At 37.6% G+C, this 22,536-nt stretch overlaps 3 protein-coding genes across 8 annotated transcripts; 2 read left to right on the top strand and 1 right to left on the bottom strand.

Moving 5' to 3' along the window:
• Window positions 1–698: 698 nt before the first annotated feature.
• On the bottom strand, window positions 699–7,366 carry LOC111340198 (protein SPMIP2). Of its 5 annotated transcripts, none has more exons than XM_088742965.1 (9): window positions 7,192–7,364; window positions 4,322–4,462; window positions 3,639–3,757; window positions 3,262–3,294; window positions 2,827–2,898; window positions 2,609–2,667; window positions 2,395–2,438; window positions 2,090–2,282; window positions 699–1,185 (listed from the first exon to the last, which is right to left on the bottom strand). In XM_088742965.1, exons 2-9 carry the CDS (start codon window positions 4,407–4,409, stop codon window positions 1,113–1,115), a joined length of 681 nt encoding a protein of 226 aa, XP_088599091.1. In that variant the 5' UTR covers window positions 4,410–4,462; window positions 7,192–7,364; the 3' UTR covers window positions 699–1,112. The 5 variants fall into 5 exon arrangements, with proteins under 5 accessions (XP_088599091.1, XP_088599083.1, XP_022802727.2 ...); XM_088742957.1 differs by lacking the exon at window positions 7,192–7,364 and adding an exon at window positions 6,632–6,721; XM_022946992.2 differs by lacking the exon at window positions 7,192–7,364 and adding an exon at window positions 6,632–6,721 and having other exon boundaries at window positions 699–1,082.
• LOC111340195 (non-selective voltage-gated ion channel VDAC2) lies at window positions 6,720–15,995 on the top strand. Of its 2 annotated transcripts, XM_022946990.2 has the most exons (12): window positions 6,720–6,793; window positions 7,883–7,943; window positions 12,599–12,668; window positions 12,785–12,834; window positions 12,970–13,054; window positions 13,300–13,367; window positions 13,541–13,593; window positions 14,267–14,377; window positions 14,616–14,732; window positions 14,861–14,900; window positions 15,319–15,429; window positions 15,643–15,995. In XM_022946990.2, exons 2-12 carry the CDS (start codon window positions 7,896–7,898, stop codon window positions 15,790–15,792), a joined length of 903 nt encoding a protein of 300 aa, XP_022802725.2. In that variant the 5' UTR covers window positions 6,720–6,793; window positions 7,883–7,895; the 3' UTR covers window positions 15,793–15,995. The 2 variants fall into 2 exon arrangements, with proteins under 2 accessions (XP_022802725.2, XP_022802726.1); XM_022946991.2 differs by lacking the exon at window positions 7,883–7,943 and having other exon boundaries at window positions 6,723–6,793.
• An 809-nt stretch (window positions 15,996–16,804) lies between these two features.
• On the top strand, window positions 16,805–22,479 carry LOC111340194 (lysosomal acid lipase/cholesteryl ester hydrolase). The gene is made up of 7 exons (XM_022946989.2): window positions 16,805–17,354; window positions 18,002–18,321; window positions 19,871–20,114; window positions 20,331–20,486; window positions 20,907–20,978; window positions 21,087–21,158; window positions 21,587–22,479. Exons 1-7 carry the CDS (start codon window positions 17,256–17,258, stop codon window positions 21,827–21,829), a joined length of 1,206 nt encoding a protein of 401 aa, XP_022802724.1. The 5' UTR covers window positions 16,805–17,255; the 3' UTR covers window positions 21,830–22,479.
• Window positions 22,480–22,536: the final 57 nt, after the last annotated feature.

Raw genomic sequence — 22,536 nt, 5'->3', positions numbered from 1 at the left:
GTTGTCAGCATTATTATTATTGTTGGCACCCTTGGAGGAATGAAAGGTTGTTTTAATTGAAGGAGATGTATTGGCCTTGTTGGTACTCTGGAGTAAAATTCATGTAGGTTATTGTGTTGTTTTTGTGGACAAGAATTCTCAGTGCTTTTCTCCTCTCAAGTAGAAAAATATTTATCTACTAACTGTTAGGGAAACCTGATGGAATGCAGGGGTTATCCTGTGATGTAATTTTGGTTTTATCAACTGAGTTGATAAAGTAAATTGGCCACCATTAACAGTTTCAAACTGATGTTTTGAGTGTTAACCCTTGGCTCTGACGAAAGGCTATTGCTTGAAATGTCAGCCTTGAAACTCTTTACGATGGCCAATATACTTTATCAACTCAGTTGATAAAACAAAAATTACCATGTTACTCCCACCCACATAGAATTACAGTTTCTTTTAGAAACTTACTCCCTGTAACCCTGTGATAGACTGGTGTCCTGCCCAGAGGAAAGTTGCAATACTCTGTCACTTCTTGCCATTGAAATATGGGATGGAAATTTGGAAGGAATGGCCTTCTGGCTAGAAATCTAACCTATCTGCTTCAAATCTTCTCATTTTCTGAAGTGCACCTCTGCAGTAACCATGATTTTAAAAATGACAACCCAAAACAAAACTTGCGTGAGAATGGAAACATAAGAACAGAGAGAGTCCACTTGCCTTTCTGACAAATTTTTTCAGTTGTTTTATTAATCAGAAGGTTCAAATGCAAAATAAATTAATTGTTAAATATTTCACTTTGTTATTTTTATCCAAATTTATAAAATATCAAACATCCTCTTACAGCTCAAAATCAATTTCTTCATTTTGAACTGTCAAATCTTTTTTTCTTGAATTTGTCTTTGTGCATGTGTTGACAACACAAGATTGCACTAGGACATACACAATTTGTCTCAAGAAAAAGAAATGCAATGCTCAAAAACAGTCACACTGTTGCTTTTTGATGCCTATATTTCCAAACATCCTGACATGTTTTCCTTCTTTCTCTCTCTCTTTTTTGCTGTCTTTAGAGGTCTTTCTCTGCCATCTAGCTTTGAAGTCTGCCACAAAAAGAGAAAATTCTTTTAATTCTAGACTCTGTCTTTGTATTTAAGGTTTGACAGTCCTCCTTCAACTGGATGTTGCATTTCTTCCAAATAAAGCCTGAAAACAGTAAAATTAAAGTATTGCCAATACTTTGAGACCCCCTTTAAAAAGGTACTGAGGCTTTGATTCACTGACAACTCAAAAGCTAGGGGAAGAGGGGGCTTGGTTGTATAATTTCTCAGATACTACACGTCTTGTTGCCTGAGTTAAACAATTGTAAGCAACCCATTTGCAAATTATAAGCTCTTTACATTACTGACTCATAACTCTTCTCACTTCCTTAACTTTTGAAACTAACCGAAGCTACTGACAAGTCAATCATCTACAGTAAGAGTGCCTGAAGTTAAAATAAATCAAAGAAGTATGGTTTTTGTCTTGTCATGGGTGGTGTTCAAACAAAAGTTCTGAGTCCTCATGTTGAATTGAACCCCAGGCTGTCACTTTCCATGCTCTGATGCCCTACCACTGAGGTGCAGAGGGCTCTGTTGAAGTGCATTAGGCCATAATTTACTATGTTCATATCTCAAAATATTAAAATGAATGACCATTAACTTTGGACTGGGGTTGGTCATACACTGGCAGATGTACATTTGTAGCATGAACTTTATTTAAAAATATAAGACTAGCTGATCTATAGTGTCGTGTGTTATGTAAGATATCTATGGTGCAGTATTATCTGGCATCTCTGCTTGTGTGCCACATGGCAGTTTGTGATAAAACATTACTTGCAGTGACTAAGAAAAATGAGACATTAAAGGATTGTGCAAGCTGCCACCATAGCTTGGAAATTGATAACTATCTTCCTAAAAGTCCATGTAAAATTGTTGGTAAACAAGTCATCACAATCTTATGACAACAATGTGGGCACTTTCTCTAGCTCTCTTCTGTCTGGTGCCATGATTAATCTTCTCTCCCTGACTCATCCATGGCCATCAATAATGAAATGTGAAACAAAACTTACGACGTGGAACTGGACAAAGTACCAGACCGAGTTCTAGGACCTGCTGAATGGGACCTAGGTGTTGTTTGTCTCTGGGCCTCAGAGAGTCGAAATCTCTGAGGAGTTGGTGTAAGGGACCTGAAGGACCTTGAACTGTATCTGCCAACAGGTGTCATGTGCCGTTCACTCCGACTGCACAGCGGAACCTGATTATCTGTGTAATATCAGTTACCAGTATTGTAAAGTTATTATTTTTATCCAAAGATACTTGAAATTAACTATCTATTTTATAATGACCATCAGTCACCAACATTATTAAGACTAACCTTGACCAGCTTCATCTGGTTGTTTATCATTTGGTCCTGCATACCTACAAACATTTCATAGTACTTAATAAAATGTGTGACTCACAACAGAACAGATATAATTTATTGATAAGTTGCAGTTAAATTAAATATGGAATTTAAAAGATGTGGAATTTTGATTAAGTCATGAATGATGTTTGAACGTGCTGTGTATACTATTGATCACAAAATGTACCAAGGATTTTGATAAAGGTGAGTATGTCTGTCCTCTGTAGCTTGTCTAAATTCACCATGCTGTCAAATAAATGCAAAGGAGAAAAGGTTAAAGAGTTAGTCTTAATTGAGAAATATGTGACAGTGCAGGGAAAGGATACTAAAAAATGAATGCATAGATGTTGTCTGAATAAAATTTCATAAAAGCAAGTTCATTTGGATGTGAGAAAGTTTCATTACCTTGATTTGGTGACCACTTCTCAAATGGTGACGGTCTTTGTAAAACTGTAGACCCCACCCAATTTCTCCAACCTTACAAGAAAATAAAGAAACCTGTTATGACTAAGTAGGCTAGATAGATATATTAAGTGACTTTTTTTTTCAAAGATTGCAAGGATAATAAACTATCATTTCTAAACCCTTGATACATCAATATGCATAAGGGATTGTGCATCTTTCACTACATTACAGAGAAGAAGAATCCTGCAAATTATGGGGGAAGGTGCTGGTGTAAGCCACATTTGGTAGTACCCTTGAGATTGTACAAATCCTGACATTAGGGATAATTTGGTTCAAGTGATGTTGAAATTGCTATATCTATGGTACCAAAATTTCTGTTTCTTACTTCAGTACTATATTTTCCATATATACTTGTTTCACACTAAACTGAGTTACCTTAGCAGACTTGGGCAGAGGATGGGTACAGCCCTACAGTGAAACAACATGGCAATTATTAGAAAGGGACTATTAAATTTAAATTACAGATAATTTCAACAAATAACTTTCCCCTTTCTAATCAGTGTACCTTGGAAACACCTCCTCCCTCCATTTCTCAAAGGAAATGTCAAAAATCACAAATTGGTGACAAAATAGGATATTAATTATTGATGCAGTTAATATTTTCCCAACCTCCCACAGGGTGGCCTATTGTCCTCTCCCCCAACCCTATGGAATTTGTATTGAATAGTTTCTGAAACAGCAGATATTAATCAGAATTCTTTTTTCGCTAATTTATCCACCCAAACCGTTAGATGAAGGTTGTAACCCTTTACCTTGGAGGGTCTCCATAGATAGTTCAGATCACTAGTTCCCTCGGGAGACATCGTTCCTATTCCCACATAAGTATTGGGATCGAGGACTGTTGTGTCGTGGTCTCTGATGCCATCAGGACCTTTCGAATAAAGACAAAAAATTTCAGTTACTTCACCATGGCAGTGGAACATAATTTGGTCTTGATGACTAAAAAATCCAACAGATGTATGATGAATCCAGCCGCGCAGAAAGGTTACCATGAGTCAAACATAAATTATTTAGAACATTTTAACACGGCCCCTTATGAAACAAAGAACACAACATACGAGATATCGGATGCAAGTAGTGCAAAGACACCACTGAAAATGCATCGTAACATCACTAAACTAGGTAAATTTACGAGAGGAGAGAAGAATTCTGGAGTGCTATTTTTGGAATGGGACACCGGTCAGTCCACATTCCTTCGTTAGGTCGATCAGTTTATCTCCACCATCTGCAGCTGCATCTATATTTCTCTCCTATCTTTACACTTCAAAACCTTTACAGGGTTTAACTGCCAAGGCTTTGTGAGCTTGACTTAATTCGAAGATAAAGGAAAGTATGCGTTTGGTAAGTAAAGTAAACACGTGTGGCTGTAAGAGACACCCTGTACGGCTGAAGAATCCGTTGAATCACTTGTAGTCATAACTTTGAGTGATTTTACCTGTGAAAAGTACCTCGCCACGGCCAATGTACGGGTTGTAGTATTTGTCGGAACCTCTCCAAGACAAGACGCTCGTCTTTTCCACCATTTTATGATTGTTTCTGAATGTCTGTGGCCTCCAGCTGACCTTAGACGCTGTTGCTAAGCAACAAGGTAATTAGGAGTTCAACAGGTTGTCGCGTGTCCCACTGTCACGCAATTACTGATGTAAAATATACTCTCCGTTCGAAGGAATTTATTCCTGGAATGATTTTTTATAACTTTCTAGTAATAACAAGATAGTTCCGTAGGTACAAAGGCGATTTGGTTTTAGGAACTGATCATCATGTTTAACTTGCCAATTTTTAGGACTAAGCGCGAGTAAGAGCGTCTTGCGGGAGTCAGCGCTTTGCCCATCCTCGGAGACACAGGGGCAGTGAGTCGATTTCAAGTTAAGGGCAGAAGAGCCCCTGGGGAGATTGTCTTACAAGACTAGTTCCAAACGGTCGCAGTCGTTCTGGCATCTGATTGGTGCCAGAAAATCTTTGTGTTTTTCTGCCCAATCAGAGGGAAGTGTCGTTTGGAGTCCTTTCGTGTGTTTTAACACGCACATATACAACAAACTCTGTTGCACGCTATGTTTGTATCGGCCGTGCGACGAAGCTTTGCGCGAGGTGAAAAGTTTCAGTCTCAACACACAATGTAAGAGAAATCGATCAGATTGTCCGCGAAATCTTACCGGAAATTATACTGAATACTTTCGCAGGTATCACAAGAGAACGTGTTTAAAAGTTTGCGAGGTTCGTATAAAACATAATGGTTGCAGGCATTGATATGTCGCTTTAAACGTTAGATGAGATGTAAGCTATTTTTAGATTTTTTGTACAATTTGTTGTGATTGAAACTTTTCCAATCCCGTGAAGTTATTTCGTCGCACGGGCCACGCAGGTATGTCAAGCAACTGGCGCTTACGCTTACTTAGCTTTCTGTGCGCGCCAAATTCTAATCGTTGCTTTGTAGTAAAGTCTTTAAAATATGGCCAAACTTGCAGAGAACGTTCAGTACATGGACGACCACCAGCAAGCGCTTAAAGAAAGCTTAGCTGTGTTTCCGGTTAGCTAATTAAAATCTGAACAAAAACTAATCATCGAGAACATCGTGGAAAGGAGATATGTTTTCGGACAGTTACCGAAGGGGTTTGAAGAAAGTTAATCTTTCAACTGCTGCGTTGAGTGTTCAAATTCTTGAGCTCGAAAGGCCACGGATTCTCTTCTAGTCCCTTGGTCATTGTCACTTCACCTCTTTTGTCGATTGTTGAAGACCAAGTTAATTACCTTTGATCATTGGGAATCGATTCTGCTTTCATTGGGGAAAACAAAACCAAAGACAAAGAAATATTGGATGGAAAGGGCGAGCTTGCTTTATTGCAAATGTCAGCTTAGTACAGGGTTATCTACCCACGTCTAATAAACAAAAGTTTCCACGTTTAGCTTTTCTTTTTAATTTTTCAAGCGAAGATTAGATTAGATTTTTGCCGGGCGTGCACAAAAAAATGCGTAAGCGCCAGTTGCTCGACATACCTGCGTGGCCCGTGCGACGAAATAGCTTCACGGGATTGGAAAAGTTTCAGTGACAGCAAATGAAACAAAAAAATCTTGAAAGATTTAGGCTTACATCTCATCTAACGTTTAAAGCGACAAATCAATGCTTGCAACCATTATGTTTTATACGAACCTCGCAAACTTTTAAACTCGTTCTCTTGTGATACCTGCGAAAGTATTCAGTATAATTTCCGGTAAGATTTCGCGGACAATCTGATCGATTTCTCTCACATTGTTTTGCTGAGACTGAAACTTTTCACCTCGCGCAAAGCTTCGTCGCACGGCCGATACAAACATAGTGAGCAACAGAGCTTGATGAATATGTGCGTGTTAAAACACACGAAAGGACTCCAAACGACACTTCCCTCTGATTGGGCAGAAAAACACAAAGATTTTCTGGCACCAATCAGATACCAGAACGACTGCGACCGTTTGGAACTAGTCTTGTAAGACAATGTCCCCAGGGGCTCTTCTGCCCTTAACTTGAAATCGACTCACTGCCCCTGGGTCTCCGAGGATGCGCTTTGCCCTCTTCATCAAATAAGAGATGGACAGCTCCTTGAAAGTCACGCATTTCAGCGCAAAATTTCCAAAGCCATGTAAAGCCGAAAGCCGCAAAACGTAGCGATTTGAGTTTCACTAATATAACTGTCTCAAGTCTGCTGACTAAGATGAAAGGAATGAACACGACTTTCTTTATCTTGGTCTGTTTATCTGCTCGTCTGTTTACCTTACTTCCTCACGTTCTTTCCTTCTTTAGATTGGTACAGTTAGTGATGGTTACACCACCCTGCCCCTGCATTTTAGTTTCAAGCTCCCCACGCCACTTCCACACAAACTGCCAAGCGAAGCAGAAAGAGCGAATTGAGGGCTATACTGCATCCGCCGGGAGGTAAGATTTTTAGCTTTATTTGAGTGTATCGTTCACATATCATGGTAGTAAAATTGATCCAACACAGTATTATTGATTTTGAACGTGTGAAAGGTGAAAAACTGGTATTTTTGATGAAATCGTCGCGCCCTTGGAATATCACCTAAGACACATGTTGCGCGTGGCCAATCCAAAAGTTTTTTGATGATTCATGCTTGATACCTCGGTTGGGCGACAAAAAAACTTGCTTACTGTTCTCCAAGACTTTAGTCTGAGCTAGTGATATCTTTTCCCAACTATCTTTTTAACTGTTACCGTCTTGCCCCACGAAAAGTAACCTTTAAAGCAAAATATTGACGAGAAGACGCCTGCTCAGAACTGTATTCAAGGGAGTTGACGATTGTCGTTGCAATACTCACCCTAATCTTTCATCATCACTCGACCTTACTTTGAAGATTCCCGATTACAAAGTGTACATATCGTAATCAGCAATTGAGCATTTGTGCTTCCTATGAATGCTCAAATCTACTCGCTCAACCGGCGATTTCGCAGATACATATTGTATTGGTATTTCGAATGGATTACGCGTCGATCGCCTTATATTATTCAAGCATGCATGAATGAAAAATGTACGAAATTATTTCATTTCCTCTTTTAATTCTACTCTTTCAAAATGCAAATTACGATTTGATTGTATTGCAAATCGAACATTGTGAGGCATTAAGCACGTTTTGCAAAATCTTATCAATCTCTGTTAACTTTTTTTAACGAGAATTAGATTTCCTTTGACAATTTCAAGATAGGATGGCTATGTTATCCTTTTTTTTTTTTTTTTTCTTTTTTCACTATATTCTCATTCCTAACCCTACAAGCTCATCAGTGTTATTGTACATGGATGCTTTGGCTCATGATTAAGTGCATAGGTGGCATCTCAACCTTTCACTTTATTCTTGGGGAGATTTATTAAGGGTAGAAATAGGGACTTCGTGATATCCCAGGAAAATATTGAATTTCTATTAAACGTAACTGACATAGTTACGTTGGCACTATTGCACACAATTAAGGAAAGTAGAAAATGCAATTAGTTTTGTACACGTGTTTGAACTACAGGATTGTGGATGAGATGGACTCTTTACTTGAAAGCAAAACAGAGTTTTCTCGGGAGTTAAGGGTAGGTTTGTTTTTCATTATATAAAACTTCAAATAGGCGGAGGTTTACTGGGTCGTTTTCCAATGTAATGATTTTTATCTCAATGCACTGAAGTCAAAGTCAAAATTAGCTGATTTTTTAGTCATAAAAAGTCGTCCTTTACACGAGTAATATATGATTTTCATATATTCATAGCCATTGATGAATAAATATGATAGTTCAATTGTAATTGATTGCATTAAGTTGAGAGAACTTGCAAAATATGAGACCCAAGCTTGCTTTGGCTTATGTTGGATCTGGTAAATAGAAGTAGCGGGGTAAATTTCCTATAGCAATTCCAAAAAAGCTTGCCCAATTTTTTAGAATCTGGTATTGAAAACCAGTCTTTTAAATTATGAGTACCAATTGGAATGTGAAAGTAGAGTTAAGTTTTACAGGTCTTTGTGAAGTGTTCAAGTAAAAGCCTTTGGTGAAAGGTATATGAGGGACTGATGATACTGTTTTGTCTTACAAAGAAGTTGGGTAAATTTATTTGAAAGTAATGGAGTGTAGCGGGGAATGTTTAATGCTTGTTAACTCTGATTGGTCAGTGCCATAAATTCTCAATATTTGGGTGAACTAGGCATTGAGTTGTTGCTGAAAACTGCTCTGTGGATTATTTATTCTGCATGGAGTGTATACCACTTGTTTTCTCAGGGATTGTGTGATCACACAATAGTTCAACCTTTTTGGAATTTTTACAACCTGTTTTAACCCATTAAGGTCCAAAGCCCTCAGCCCAGACCACCCCTGAAAATCCAGACAAAATGGCTGTCGAATTAAAAAATATGACATGGTCCAAACAAATTTACCATTTCATGTCTTAGTTTTAATCTTCAGCAGTGAAACTTTAAAACATGATTGCCAATACAATAAAGAATTACTTAAACTACTTAAATCCTGCAGATGTATGTTCTGCTTTTTAAAAAAAAATATATTAAAGTATGGACATCAAGTAAACAAAGTGACCATCACTGTACTACCTACTACCTCCAAATGAATGAAAGTATCTAAAACCACAGTAAGTCTAAATTCCTGCTCTTAACTCGGCAGAAATGCAAACAAAATGGCCATCAATGAACGTCACGAGGTAAAAAAACTACAAGTTACAAGTTAAGCCTGCACAGACCTGGCAGAAAATTGTGATATGGAACTATTGAAGAATGAAATAACTATCAATTGAGTAGAACCCTTTCAACTGGAAGATTACGAACAATGCATGAATTATACTAACAAAGAAAGTTGTTTTTATCTTTGACCAGTTCGTGACTCGCGAAGCGAAGGTGAAATGAAATTGGGCTTTACAGCCTAATACAGCGCTCTAAAGAACGAAAAAAAAAAGAAAACTACAATACAATTTAAGAACAAAGGTTGAGTGTTTTTGAGAGTTAATTTCCTCCATGCCATTTAGAAAAGCAGGAGAGTTCACCACGCATTTGTCGACATAAGGCAACACCGCATTGCTCACAAGCATAAGATGTTTCGAAGGTGCGTCCATCAGTTCGTTTTCTCCCATCTTTTGAGCACATGGCGCATGCTTTCTTTCTGCCTTGCAACTTTCTGAGAAAGTGTCCGTTCACGTTTTCTTCACTTGAGAGAGTTTGGATAGCCCGCTTGCCTGATGTGGAGGGCCGTTTGTATCCATTGTAACCAGCTATGAGGAGCCTCGCCAGTTCACGCCGGAATGCCAGTTGACTTCGCACCTTCTTGCCAGCTACTTTTTCCAAAATGTACCCATTAACGATGGACAAATTAAAGAAAAACCAAAGCAAATACTTCCACCACTTTCGAGAAACTGACCCTGGAGGATAGTAGCTGCGGTATTGATCGTTTACATCGACCCCATTCATACCTGCATTGTACACGGTAACCACATCTGGCTTCTTCATCGAGTCTGCGGGCACAACTCGCTTTCTTCTTCCTCGCACAACCTGCTGAACAGCGTGGATTTCAGGTTCCGGAGGAGTGTTCGTCGACAGAAGAGATACAACACGTTTGTCTCTCCACATTGTGGCCACCAAATTTCCGCACTGACGGGTTCTGATCTCCCCACGAACTAACTTGGCTCGCTTTAGGTCGGCAGGATAGTCTCTCCTATTTGTGCGTACAGTGCCACAAGCGTACGTACCCCTCGACTCCAAATCTTGCATCAAATCAGCCGAGGTAAAAAAATTATCGAAATAAAAATGTCGGTGATTGTCTAAATATGGTTCACCGAGTGTCCAAACGACATAGTACCCCAAACCCTTTCGTTGAAACAGTTCACTGTTGGTGCGATTTTTTCCGAGGTAAATTTGGAAACGCGGCACGTAGAAGTTGTTGGCGTCAGCGAGCATCCAAACTTTAATTCCGAATTTATCCGGCTTCATAGGCATATATTGCTTGAATGAAAGCCTCCCATTGAACTTGACCAGACCTTCGTCAATGCTTATATTTTTCCCCGGAATGAATGCTTCCATGAATCTGCGTTCCAGAAGAGCGACCAGAGAGCGAACTTTGCAGAGAACGTCGGTTGGATCTTCTTCTCTTGGGTCGATCAAATGAAGAAACTTGCCAAGAGTTTTAAACCTTTGCTTGGGGATTGTTTTTTTAAACCCTTCTACGCCGATAAATTTGTCAGAGTCCCAAAACATATCCATGTGAGGAAGGCGATGAATCTCCATTAAAATGTTGAGCCCGAGATAGGCAGAAATTTCAGCCCGAGTCGTGACAAATGTTGCGTCTCCTTTCGAACGAGCGTAGGCCACAGTGCATCGAACAACTTCATCTAGGTAACCATCGTCGATGAAAAGATTAAAGAAATCTTTCGGTGTTGCACCCTCGCCGAGATCTTTCGTTGGGCCATGAGGAATGGTAAACTCTTCGATTTCAATTTCACTCGATGTGTTTGACCATTGAACCCCAACGGAAGGCATATCTTCGTCGTCACTATCTTCTTCATCATCTTGTTCTTCTTCTTCTTCGTTGCCAAAAATTTCGACATCAGAGTTTGTTCCCCCTTCGTGCTCGCCAAAATTGAAGATTTCCTCGATTTCTCGATCAACATCTCGGAGAGAGTTTTCTTGTTGCCTTCTCTGCCGTTCCTGTCGAATTTCAGCCACTTCTTCGAGAGTAAAACCAGGAAAGATTTCTTCTTCTTCATCAGAAGAACATGAAGTATCGTCAAACCTGTGGGAAGCCATACTAAAATACCGAACGCAATTTTCAAAAATTCACGAAAAATCACACACGAATCGCAGAATGATGAACTTAGCATCAAATGAAAGGTTAATTTATGCAGGTCACGTTCAGACATATTTGAATACCCAGGGGAATAAGGTTTCTTAGCTACAGCCAATAAAAACGAGTTCATACCGTAACCGCCCGAACTTCGCGATCGCCTCGCGCGAGAACGCTTTCCCCCCTACCTCCCATACTAAGAGGAATTTTGTCCCCAAACTTCCTCTATAGTTTGGAGATCAATAAGCCAATCAGAATCCGTTGTTTGCGCATATATTTTTTCGACTTTAGGGGGTACTAGAGGGGCATTACTCTATGCGTCTTCACTAAATGATCAAATTTGAAAATATGGCGTCCACGCGGCCGACCCTCAAAATTTTCAGGTCGGATTTTTCGTTCATTTGCGATCGAGTTAGACCTTGTGGAATTCAGAATGTAAAGTAACAATGCTATAGAATACTCTACTTGGAAAAGAATGGATATCCAGGTCTTAAAAGTGACAGAATAAGCTCTCAAGTCAACGACACTACGATTCTCTAAGGCGATGCGAATTATGGACGTAAAGTGAAAACCGAACTTTCGGACTTCAAGCAGGGCCTGGCGACAATTTGACGATTCGATGGCCCGGTAAATATTATGTTTGAGTAACAATGTGTTCAAAAAGTATAGTTTAATACAAGATTTTGCCTCAAATCGAAGTTTTTTCAGAATTTTCAGCATAACGCTGCGCAATTTCTGGCCATGAACGCAAGTAAACAACGATCTAAGCATGATGAATTTTACCGCGTGGGCTTTTTACACGTAAGAAATTCGTACGTTTTTCGCTTATAACAGTAAATCAAAAACTGTTTTGAATAAATCTGACGTCCCGAAATATTTCTTGGCCATTTTAGTCTTGCTTCCTATTGATAGATTCCATGAAACTTGAGATCTCTTCACTCACGGACAAATTTGCATATTCCCTTTTGAAATATGATCCACATGCCTATTTTCACACATGCGAAAATATTTAGCGATTTTATATCTTTCATCTTGATTTTTGAGTTAAAACGTAATATGCACCTATCGGTTTTTTCGCCGGAAATAAGTTCTTTACTTAGTCCTCTTTCACTGGAGCTTGTTTTTCGGAAAAGCTTATTTTTAAAAATTTACTGCGCATTGTGTTTGCCTTCTTGGTTTCTCCAAAATTTTGACTTTTCGTCGGCACGTGTTACACATAAGTGTCAATGGGTTAAGGGAAAAACACTAAGGGAGTAAAATTTCCATTGACTTACCTGGTAATCACAAATAGAATCACAGTTCCACCTGTTCCTTAGTATGCAGTGTTGCAGTGATTAATCTTACTGTCAAGAGCTTTATCAACAGTTGCATATAATTTTTATTTTAAGATGTCTCCCTATTTTTATCTAACTTCGTAGAAAATGTCTGTTCCACCAAAGTATGATGACCTTGGTAAAGAGTCTAGAGATGTTTTTGGAAAAGGATATGGTAAGACATAGTCAAGTAAAAAGGAAGTTGGAAATTGTCACATGAGTTAGCTGGTCACCTTCTGTAAAGCATGCTTTATTGTAAATTCATCAAATTTCTGTTACTCTGTGTTTCAGGATTTGGATCAGTCAAGCTTGACTTAAAGACAAAAACAAAAAACAATGTGGTAAGAAAATTGCAGCTATATGCATGTAGTTGAATTTTAACCTAACCTAAGCTCTTGTAAAGTTATCGACTGTTACTATAGTTGCAAAGTGTTTTCTCTACATGTACTTGCTGATACACTGTTTGGTTTTTTTAGGAATTTATAACTTCTGGTTCATCTAACAATGACACCGGAAAGGTGTTCGGTAGTTTGGAAACAAAGTACAAATATGCTGATTATGGTAAGCTAACTGTTAGAGCACCTAACAGCAGGCTAAGAAAACCTTCATGTGACTCTTAGAAAAGATTTAGCTAAATTTGTGAAGTAAGTGTAGATTCAACTGGGTTAGAGAAATGGGCTCAAGTCTAACAGATGGTTATTAGTAACTTGAGAGTGATTCTTAATGTCATGCCAGAGGTCATATGTCATATGTTGTTAAGTTGATCTGCTCTATGTTCTCATTAAAGAATGTTTTGCATTCAACAGGTGTTACCTTGGCTGAGAAGTGGACAACAGACAATTTCCTGACCTCACAAATTACAGTAGAAGATCAGGTACTTTCAGTTTCAAGCACTGATTTATCCTATGGCTTGTAATACCTCTGTTCTGGTAGAGAATTTGATTTGGCAATTCTCTAATCATGTGGCTATATGTCATGATGCATGTTACGTTAGCTCTGAGTATTGATAGGATAAGCTATTATTTTTTTTTATTCTTTTTGTAACAGATAGCCAAAGGACTCAAATTGGAATTTGACACAAGCTTTGCACCTAACACCGGGTGATTGTAGTACTGTGCACTGTTGTCTTTCATTGTGGCTATAATTGTAAACCTTTATGTGTACCCACTCTGAAGACTACATTCCTCTACAGAATCTATTAAACTTTCATGTGGTACTTGTAGTTATGGATTTTTATAGAACCACATTGGGTGATTTGATTAACATTTACCCTGAAATGGTTTAGCTGTACCATGCTTTTGACTTTAAATCAAAGGAGAAGGTCAACAAGCTAATAATGGTTTGTTGAAGTTCATTATCTCTCTTGGTTTTTCATCAGATACACATACAGATACAGTTTATTGTTATGCACTATTTACAAAATTTATAACCTCAACAGTGTATATACAAAAGGAAAAAATTCCATCAATTAAAGAGAAAAAAAAAATATTACAATACGCAGCCAAGATAAAATGTGCTCAGTGACCAAAGTATAAAATGTGCTCAGTGACCATCCAGGTCCAATTTGATTGTCTTTTACCATGTCTTCATGATCACAGTATAACACAAAGGACAATAAATATCAATTTGGTTCTTAAAACTTTTTAAGAATAGAAAAAGATCAAGCCACACATGCATGATCTTCTAGCAAAGCTAGTTACTTATTTATATGTGGATTCAATGTCAACTTACCTGTTTCATTGCCATTTTAATTGCAACTTGATGGACATTTAGGAAGAAATCTGCCAAGATAAAGAGTGCTTACAAGCAGGATTATTTCCATGGCACTGGTGATGTTGACTTTGACTTTGCTGGACCAACTGTTCAAGCATCTGCAGTTGTAGGGTAATATTTCTCCACAAAGCTTTTATTGAAAAAAATTTTTGATGGCCTTTGTGTTCAAAGTTGTGTAATCTTGAGGTCAAAATCTAGCTAGAACCCCAGAAACAATTTGACTGCAATTGACCATCAACCATCAAAGGTTTTGAACTGCCAAAGTAGGATTTTGGAACTTGATTTTGTTATCCAGGAAGTACATACATATGACTGTTTATGTAATTTTTTTTTTTTTTTTTGGTTCCAGATACGAAGGCTGGGTGGCTGGCTATCAGGCTGCTTATGACACTGCCAAGTCCAAACTTATTGGTAACAACTTTTCCTTTGGTTACCGAGGAGGTGACTTTCACATTCACTCCTCAGTGTAAGTAAAGTTATTCACTGTTACATGGGATCATGAAAGGGCAGGACTTCTCCAGGATTTATCTGATAAGGAAAGATCAAACGCTTTTATGAATCTGATAAGGTTATTTGATTATCTTTTGTTTACAGGAATGATGCTTCTAGATTTACTGGATCAATTTATCACAAGGTAAGTTTATGCTTGTAGTGTTATTTTTTGGGTTTTCACTACAAAGCATTCAACTAGCTGTTATTAATTGAAAGGCTGAGCCTTCATCACCTTATAAAGAATCCCTTCAGAATATTTTATTTTTTCTAGTGGTTGGGAGTTAATGATTTGCAAAACATTGCATGCTTTTTTGTGCAAAATAAATGAAACAACTCAAAAAAAAAGTATATTTGGTTTACTAAGTAGCATCTTGAATATTTAAATGAAAAACTTAAGTCAGGGAACTACAACAAGTTTTTAAAGTATAGAAAAGTCAACAAAAAGACAGCTCTATTCCCAGCCCTTCACAAGAAGTATATTATCTTTTTTACGTGTAGCTCTTAACAAAAAGTTTAAGAGGCCTTAAAATCTAATTTGATAATCACAAACATTTTTTCAGCTTAGCAGCAACCTTGAGGCTGCTGCAGAACTTAACTGGGCATCTAGTAGCAGTAGTACTTCATTCCAAGTTGGTTGCAAGTATGATGTAGACAAAGATGCATCTTTTAGGGTAGGTAAACTTTTAAACTACTGCACAATTTGGCAGCACTGAAACGAAGAGTCACACCCTTAGAAACATACTCTTTTGACTGCTAAAATCCCCCAAAACCTTTCCCTTATAGCTTGACATGGTGATACACCTTGATTACTTTAAGGGGGCTATATCTCACATGTTTGGTGGAACTTTTTTAAAGCAAGTTTTAACTTTCTGTCCCATTCAAAGGCTAAGGTGAACAACAACAGCCAAGTGGGTGCAGCCTACACCCAGCGTCTTCGTGATGGAATCAAGCTCACTCTGTCCTCACTGATTGACACCAAGAATCTCAATCAAGGTGGACACAAAATTGGTCTGGGTCTGGACATGGAAGCTTGAGGATTTTACAGTGAACTTTTCTCCTACAATGCAACAACTGTGCAGTGATGCGTTGTGTATTGAAATTTAGTTTTTTTCATTCAGTGTGAGAAAGCTTCTGAATCATAAAGCAAATGCTTTAAGGGCTAAAATATGTGTAAAGTCAGGCTTGTATGCAATTGATTTGTCTTGAATAAACTTCAAAGTAACGTGTTGCTTTCTTATCCTAAATGTTGTGTTGCTAATTTGTTAATGCTGCTAGTCTCCACATGTTAGCAATGGTAATAGATTGGTAAAAGACTTACCAGTAAAAACATACAAGAGTAATCAAGATGTTGTGCATTTTGAATGCCTTTTGCAGACTGTCCTGTGATTAGAGAGAGTTGAATCTCTTTCACATGGTTGTCCTTATCACTATTTGTCCCTTTTTTTTTTTTTTTGTCTATCCCAAAATTTAAAAGGGAAGTGCTGTTGGTTCCTCTTGGAACTTTCCAGACTCACCAGAGACTATCAAATGACACTTGATTCTATAGGAAAGTTATCTTTTTGAAAGGACCAAGTGGCAAAATTGAATGGTGAATTTTCACAATGATAGTAGTTAAAAGTGTTTGATGGTAAATGAAGTGGGAGCTTGTATCTTTAGAGACATGGGTAATCTTTGGATTACAGTTGAACAGTTTTCCAGTTGAATGTGACTTTGTCAGCCCCTCAGAATAGAAATGAAAGAAGTATTGTCTTAAGAATTATGTATCAGATGTTATCTCACCTCAAAGAAATGTCACACCGTGGGAGAAGGGAGAAAGAACTCTAAAGTTGAGGTTTTCTGTGTTAAGAAAATGCGTTGCAGCTGAAGTGAACAGTTCTTTCTTGTGTTACTATCATATCTCCGATATAATGAACTTATTCAATGTTACCTCTGGACTCTGGCCAATTTCCAACTTACTTAAAAATCTTGCCATACTAATGTCTAACTAGGTTCCTATCCTAGGTCGTCAAACGCATTAGAAAAAAGCGTCTGATTTTTAGAGAACTTGCTGGACAATGTAGTCAGTAACTACGTTAGATACTGGCTACTGTTTGACATAATCCCGTTAATTCATTAGGCAATGTCATGATAAGTCGTTATTTGCATTATTTTACGATTCTTTCGTAGTACGTGAAGACCTGCCTTTGTCCCGCCCACTTTACGCCTCTCGAGTCACATGACGATCACACGTCAACGTAACTAAACACCGCACTGTGAGTCCTGTTACTCGGAATTCAAGGAAAGCGAAAGTACAGTACTTTGGATGCTGTGGGCCCTGTCAACGTTTCGGACTTAAATCTAATAGAAATATCTTAAAACTCACGAAAGAGAAACAAAAGTTTTATTTGATTTGTCTGGCCGAGGACCCTGGGCTGAGATCAATTGTTCCTAAACTATCGAAGCAAGCTTGCGTCTTTGGAGCACTTTTGAAGAAAGATCTCTTCCAATCTGGACAACGATGCAATTGATTGAGAAGACAGTGTTTTTCTTTTTGGCTTCATCTTTGTGGACAGGAATTTCAGCCGTCGTCCCTCTTCCAGAAGAAAACATGAACGTGGTAAGGGCGTGTGTTTATGTTTTGATATGGCGGCCATGAACTTTGGGTCGTGTTGCGTAATCCCAAAGCATACACGAGGAATAGGATTTCGGGAAATATAAGAGACCATTACTTGCTGAGGGAAACGCTATTTTGAAATCGCTTCACCTTTGATGATGAGCTAGCATGCTCTCCCGCTGTGAACCCGAAGGGCTGATCTTTTTGTCTGTCAAAACACATGCGAAGTGCCCACAATAATGAATTTCAGACTTGAGTAATTTGCAAAGAATGTGAAATTGAGATCACATTGAAATTGCTTTCCAGTGGCTTCTAAGAACTTCTACATTTCGCACCTCTAAAACAAAGAAATAATTGAAGAGGTAGATGGAGTGACTTCCTCAATCACTATTGGTGGCTTAATTGATCATGACCTTTCATTAGTTCATTCCTTTATTCTTCAGCTTTTACGAACTCTTACGATCGAGAATGATGAAAGTATTGGAGGGTTTGGAGGCACTTAATCTCTAAATCAATTTTCCAAAGCGTTTGTATTACTAAATCATATTTTAGTTTCCGGATAAGAGCAAAAGCTTAGGCAGACCTTGACCCCAATCGCACGATCTGCCTCGTCTTGTGCATGACAAATGTTGTTGTGTGTTTTTCTCTAGACTCAAATGATAATTTACAATGGCTACCCTGCTGAAGAATACGATTATACAACTCCTGACGGCTACATCATAACCATTCAAAGAATTCCCCATGGGAGACATGAAACATATTCGTCTGAAGATGCCAAACCGGTTATTCTGGTGCAACATGGACTTCTGGATGTTTCTTCTACTTGGGTGTCAAATTTACCCAATGAAAGCTTTGGGTTTATACTGGCTGATAAAGGATTTGATGTATGGCTTGGAAATGTCCGCGGTAATACATACGGTAGGCGGCATGTCAATCTCTCGGTGGATTCTGATGCTTTTTGGAATTTTAGGTAAGATGTTCTTTGTGAGATGATGGGTGGTGTGTTTAAACTCGTAAGATTTATATTCAGGGTAAACCATAAGTGTCCTGAATTAAGATTTGTAGACTGATAATTGTAGTAAGACCTAGTGGAGTCCAATTTGGTGTGTTATCTTACAAGTGATTGACAAAATCAGACAATTGCAAAGGGGTTGTTGTGATCAACTCTGTGATTGGAGGATTTAGCCAAGGGGACTATGATTGGCTGATTCAACTGTCTGATTACAGGTGTCCGATTACAGCCAACTGTCCAATTAAACTGTCCAATTACCAATTATACAGAATAATTAGTAAAAAATAAAGCAGCTGGACATTATGTGCCATTTGAGGAAATTGTAATGGTTATGATTACATGTTGTACTAGACCTTGAAATTTGTGATATCCGAGCATCAGAATGCAATATTACGATAAATGACTTAATCATAAGCCAGTGAGTAGAAATAAGAAATAAAACAGTAATACATAAAAAATTATATTGATTTACAGATTTATTATATTTTGCCTGAATATTTACATTGATTACTTATGCTGGTATACAATTTTTCCCTCCTGGCAAGAAAGCTCACATGTGAATGCTATGAGATTTCATGTACATTGGTCATATTGGAAAATTTTTCTAGTAGATCACAGTCATCAAGAGTATTCATCATGTCTTCTACTAAGCACTCGTAACTCTATGCAAAGAGCAAACCAACTTTCATGAGTGCTTGCACGACAATAATAGTGGTTATGTACGAAATATCAAATCGTACTTTACAAGTTTTGAACCCGATAGAAATCAATTACAGAAACAGGTATTTAACGGAAGAGCTAAGCTTAGATATTTAACGTTACTATTCATGTTGCTTCTGTCAGTATCCCTATCCAATTTGCTGTTGTTAGTGCCACCTTCGAGCGAGGTGTTTGTCTCAGCTTCATAGTTTGTTGCTAGTCAGCTGTCACAGTTTTGCCAGTGTTTTCGTAGTTTGAGCGAAAATGCTCAACATCGTTTAGTGTGGGCCTACCACGAATGGTCTGCGCATTTATATGTGAGAACAGGGTACAAGACAGGAATCTTTGCTGTGCAATCTTCCCAAAACACAATATTTTGAAAATTGTGTTGTTTACAATCAGCGAGCACATGATAAGACAAGTTGTCACACTCTCATCCTCAGTTTCCGCAGTTTAAACAAGGAATACCTGGGACCATGACCATAAAAAGGCATTATGTCCATATTTGGATGTTATTTTCCCAGGGCTCACAAAAAATGGCTCCGTCTCATCATAAAAGGCTAGGGCTTGCAGGCTTGCATTATAGTAACCCCTAGGTCAACCAAATTTAGTTACTTTAAAATTAAGGTTCAGGCCAGCTAGATAGAGACATGGACATTGATGAATAAGGACTGTATTTTTATTTGTTATAGTTTCACCTTTGTGTGTTTACCGAAATGTATTCATCCCAGTGTGTTCACCCTTAAAATGTTTTCTGAAATCTTTTTCCTACTGATTTGGTTCCAATTTCTTTACAATTGCTTTGTAGCTTTGATGAAATGGCTAAATATGAGCTTCCTACCGCAGTTAACTTCATCCTCAACAAAACTGGGCAGACAACTCTGTATTATGCTGGCCATTCACAAGGAAGCCTTATGGCTTTTGCAGAGTTATCAAGAAATCAAGATTTGGCTAAGAAAATAAAGGCTGTGTTTGGACTAGGACCTGTTGCTTATTTAGGTCACATGAAGAGTCCTCTAAAACTTTTGGCAGATTATGTTCCTGAGCTCGAGGTATGTCATTTGACCTTCAATGCAAGTCACACTAATTAAAGTTTTGAGTCAGACATCAGAACATCCCTTAAGGTTGGAAACTTTCAGAACTTTTTCTGAATTATTCATTTGTTTTAGCTAGCTTTTCAGAAAACTACTTACTTTTCCAGGCTGCAACTATTTTCTTTATTAATACAACTGAATCGTTATAACTGAATTGTTCGGTGTTGTTTGCAGGATCTTTTTGTGATATTTGGAGTGCGTGACTTTCTCCCTTCCAATGATTTTATACACTGGATGGCCACAAATGTTTGTGAGCCACCTGAGCTGCGGCTGATTTGTTCAAGTGTGATCTTTCTCCTATGTGGATTTGATGTACCACAATTGAATTTGGTAAAACATAATTTTTAGTCTGTTTTCATTTCAAATGTGCAAGGCATTTGTCTTCCATTTATAAAGAAGTCAATGAAAGAATGATGCTTTAGAGTGAGCTAACTGGCTGAGCATGTCCCAGTTTCTGTAGCTTTGAGTGATGTGCTACTCCTTCCTCTATATCCTTTCAAGGTAACCTTCAGGTGCTTTTTCAGATTGCAATGACTATTAGCTTGTATACATTTCAACTACTGGACTGAGAGAGGCATAGTGAAAGTCCAGTGTCTTACCCAACAAACACAACTCAATTACCTTTTTGAGGTTTGAACAGGCATCTTTTTTTTCAGTAGTCCAATTTGCTTATCTATATTACAGCCAATACTATCTGTCCACTGGACAGAAGCAATATATCAATGACAATGTCGATATCCATATTTGTAGACCCGCCTTCCAGTTTATGTATCACACACTCCTGCCGGAACATCTGTCAAGAATTTAGTGCATTTCAACCAGGTAGGAAAATCCCTCTTGCCACCATGTATTTGCAAAACCATTGGTTACAGTAAAGAAAAAAGGGAAGATTTTTGATGTGACACTGTTTTTTTTTGTCTTTCCTTTTAGCTGTACAAGTCTAGTAAATTCCAAATGTATGACTATGGCAGCCCAGAGAAAAACAAAGAACATTATGGAACTGTAAGTGAAAATAGAAATAAACATGTTCAACAAATTTAGTAAAATTGGGTCCTTTTAACCCTTGACACCCTAACATCAGTGTGCATATTCTCTATACTGTTTTCTATACATCTGGGAGGATGCTGATAAGGACAACTTGTTTAATTAACAATCAGGAGCTTAATTCTCTTTCAGTTGGTGATAATTTCCTATATTCTCATAGCCATAATGTTTGACTCGGGGTTTATTTTGTAAGGAGAAATTATATACAAATCACTCTTAAGCATCAAAGGATTTATTTTAATCATAAAATTTATCCACAGCTCTTATTTGTAAAAATTTTCTTAACCACATCAAACTTTTCTCTAGTCAACCATTCATGAATGTATTTTCACAACTGAAGTTTCATGTATCATGTCTTAGTTTAACTATTGTTTACTTTTTTCAAGGCCACTGTCCCTCAGTACAATGCTTCTGCTATCACTGTGCCTATTGCACTCTACTATGGAGGAAATGATTGGCTAGCAGATCCCAGTGATGTGAAAATTTTGATGCAGAAGCTTACAAGCAAGTGGTATGACAAATATATTGCGGCATGGCAGCATTTAGACTTCACTTGGGGCTTGGATGCAGCATCCGTGGTATATGATGACATCATCAAGAGGATTAATGAAATTGAATATGGACTTTGACCACTTTTGTACCAACCACATCATTCAAAGTAAAATTTCTTTAAAAAAAGTTTTCTCACACGTCAGCAAATGATTCTTAATAACTCATAAATCTTTGCTTGGAATAACTGAATTTGGTGCAAATATGAGAAATTTATGATTAATATTTTGGTTAAATTATTTTGTCTGGTTTTATATTTCTTCTTATAATTAATAAAAAAAATTAATGAATGTTAGGTTTTTCAAGCTTTATAAGAAAGTTTTATCATATTAAAAAAGATTTAAGATGCTTTCTATATTACCTATAATTTCTTGACTAGCTGAAGTATAGAATAATTTTTTAAATGGAAATAATGAAATTTGATTTTAAAACTTTTAAGTGTTCTAGCTATGTATATTAATTACAATGTTTAATATGTAACATTTGTCTCATGAACACAAATTAGAGACGTGTGATGACACAGACATAATTGAGAATGGAGCATCTGAGAGCAGGAAAAAGATTTTGGAAGTAGAGGTAGAAGGTCTTACCCTTTTTCCTCTGAATTTTTCCTATATCTAGGTCAGTTCAGTTTCTTTCTATTTTTTATAGCAGCTGCTATGATTTTTAAGATGATGAAGATAAAAAGGTTCTTATTTTTTCATTCAAAGATTAAAAAATCCTAACTTAAGTTTTGCATAGTGCTAGAGTTCCTTTATTGTCTTTACCTTCAGAAGCAAAATAACAT

The sequence above is a fragment of the Stylophora pistillata genome, chromosome 1 (genome assembly GCF_964205215.1).
Source record: "Stylophora pistillata chromosome 1, jaStyPist1.2, whole genome shotgun sequence".
NCBI classification, from domain to species: domain Eukaryota; kingdom Metazoa; phylum Cnidaria; class Anthozoa; order Scleractinia; family Pocilloporidae; genus Stylophora; species Stylophora pistillata.
Note: the sequence above shows the minus strand (reverse complement) of the source record. Positions and strands in the feature narration are given on the sequence as shown.

What these genes read in the sequence shown, in the direction of transcription:
- LOC111340194 (XM_022946989.2), top strand. Translation starts at nt 17,256, where the DNA reads ATGCAATTGATTGAGAAGACAGTGTTTTTCTTTTTGGCTTCATCTTTG. An exon ending in CAGAAGAAAACATGAACGTG is followed by an intron (nt 17,355 to 18,001) that starts GTAAGGGCGTGT and finishes GTTTTTCTCTAG; the next exon opens with ACTCAAATGATAATTTACAA. An exon ending in ATTTAGTGCATTTCAACCAG is followed by an intron (nt 20,979 to 21,086) that starts GTAGGAAAATCC and finishes CTTTCCTTTTAG; the next exon opens with CTGTACAAGTCTAGTAAATT.
- LOC111340195 (XM_022946990.2), top strand. Translation starts at nt 7,896, where the DNA reads ATGGACTCTTTACTTGAAAGCAAAACAGAGTTTTCTCGGGAGTTAAGG. An exon ending in AGTTTTCTCGGGAGTTAAGG is followed by an intron (nt 7,944 to 12,598) that starts GTAGGTTTGTTT and finishes CTAACTTCGTAG; the next exon opens with AAAATGTCTGTTCCACCAAA. An exon ending in CTGGATCAATTTATCACAAG is followed by an intron (nt 14,901 to 15,318) that starts GTAAGTTTATGC and finishes ACATTTTTTCAG; the next exon opens with CTTAGCAGCAACCTTGAGGC.
- LOC111340198 (XM_088742965.1), bottom strand. Translation starts at nt 4,409, where the DNA reads ATGGTGGAAAAGACGAGCGTCTTGTCTTGGAGAGGTTCCGACAAATAC. An exon ending in GAAGTGGTCACCAAATCAAG is followed by an intron (nt 2,668 to 2,826) that starts GTAATGAAACTT and finishes TTTATTTGACAG; the next exon opens with CATGGTGAATTTAGACAAGC. An exon ending in ACTTTGTCCAGTTCCACGTC is followed by an intron (nt 1,186 to 2,089) that starts GTAAGTTTTGTT and finishes TACTGTTTTCAG; the next exon opens with GCTTTATTTGGAAGAAATGC.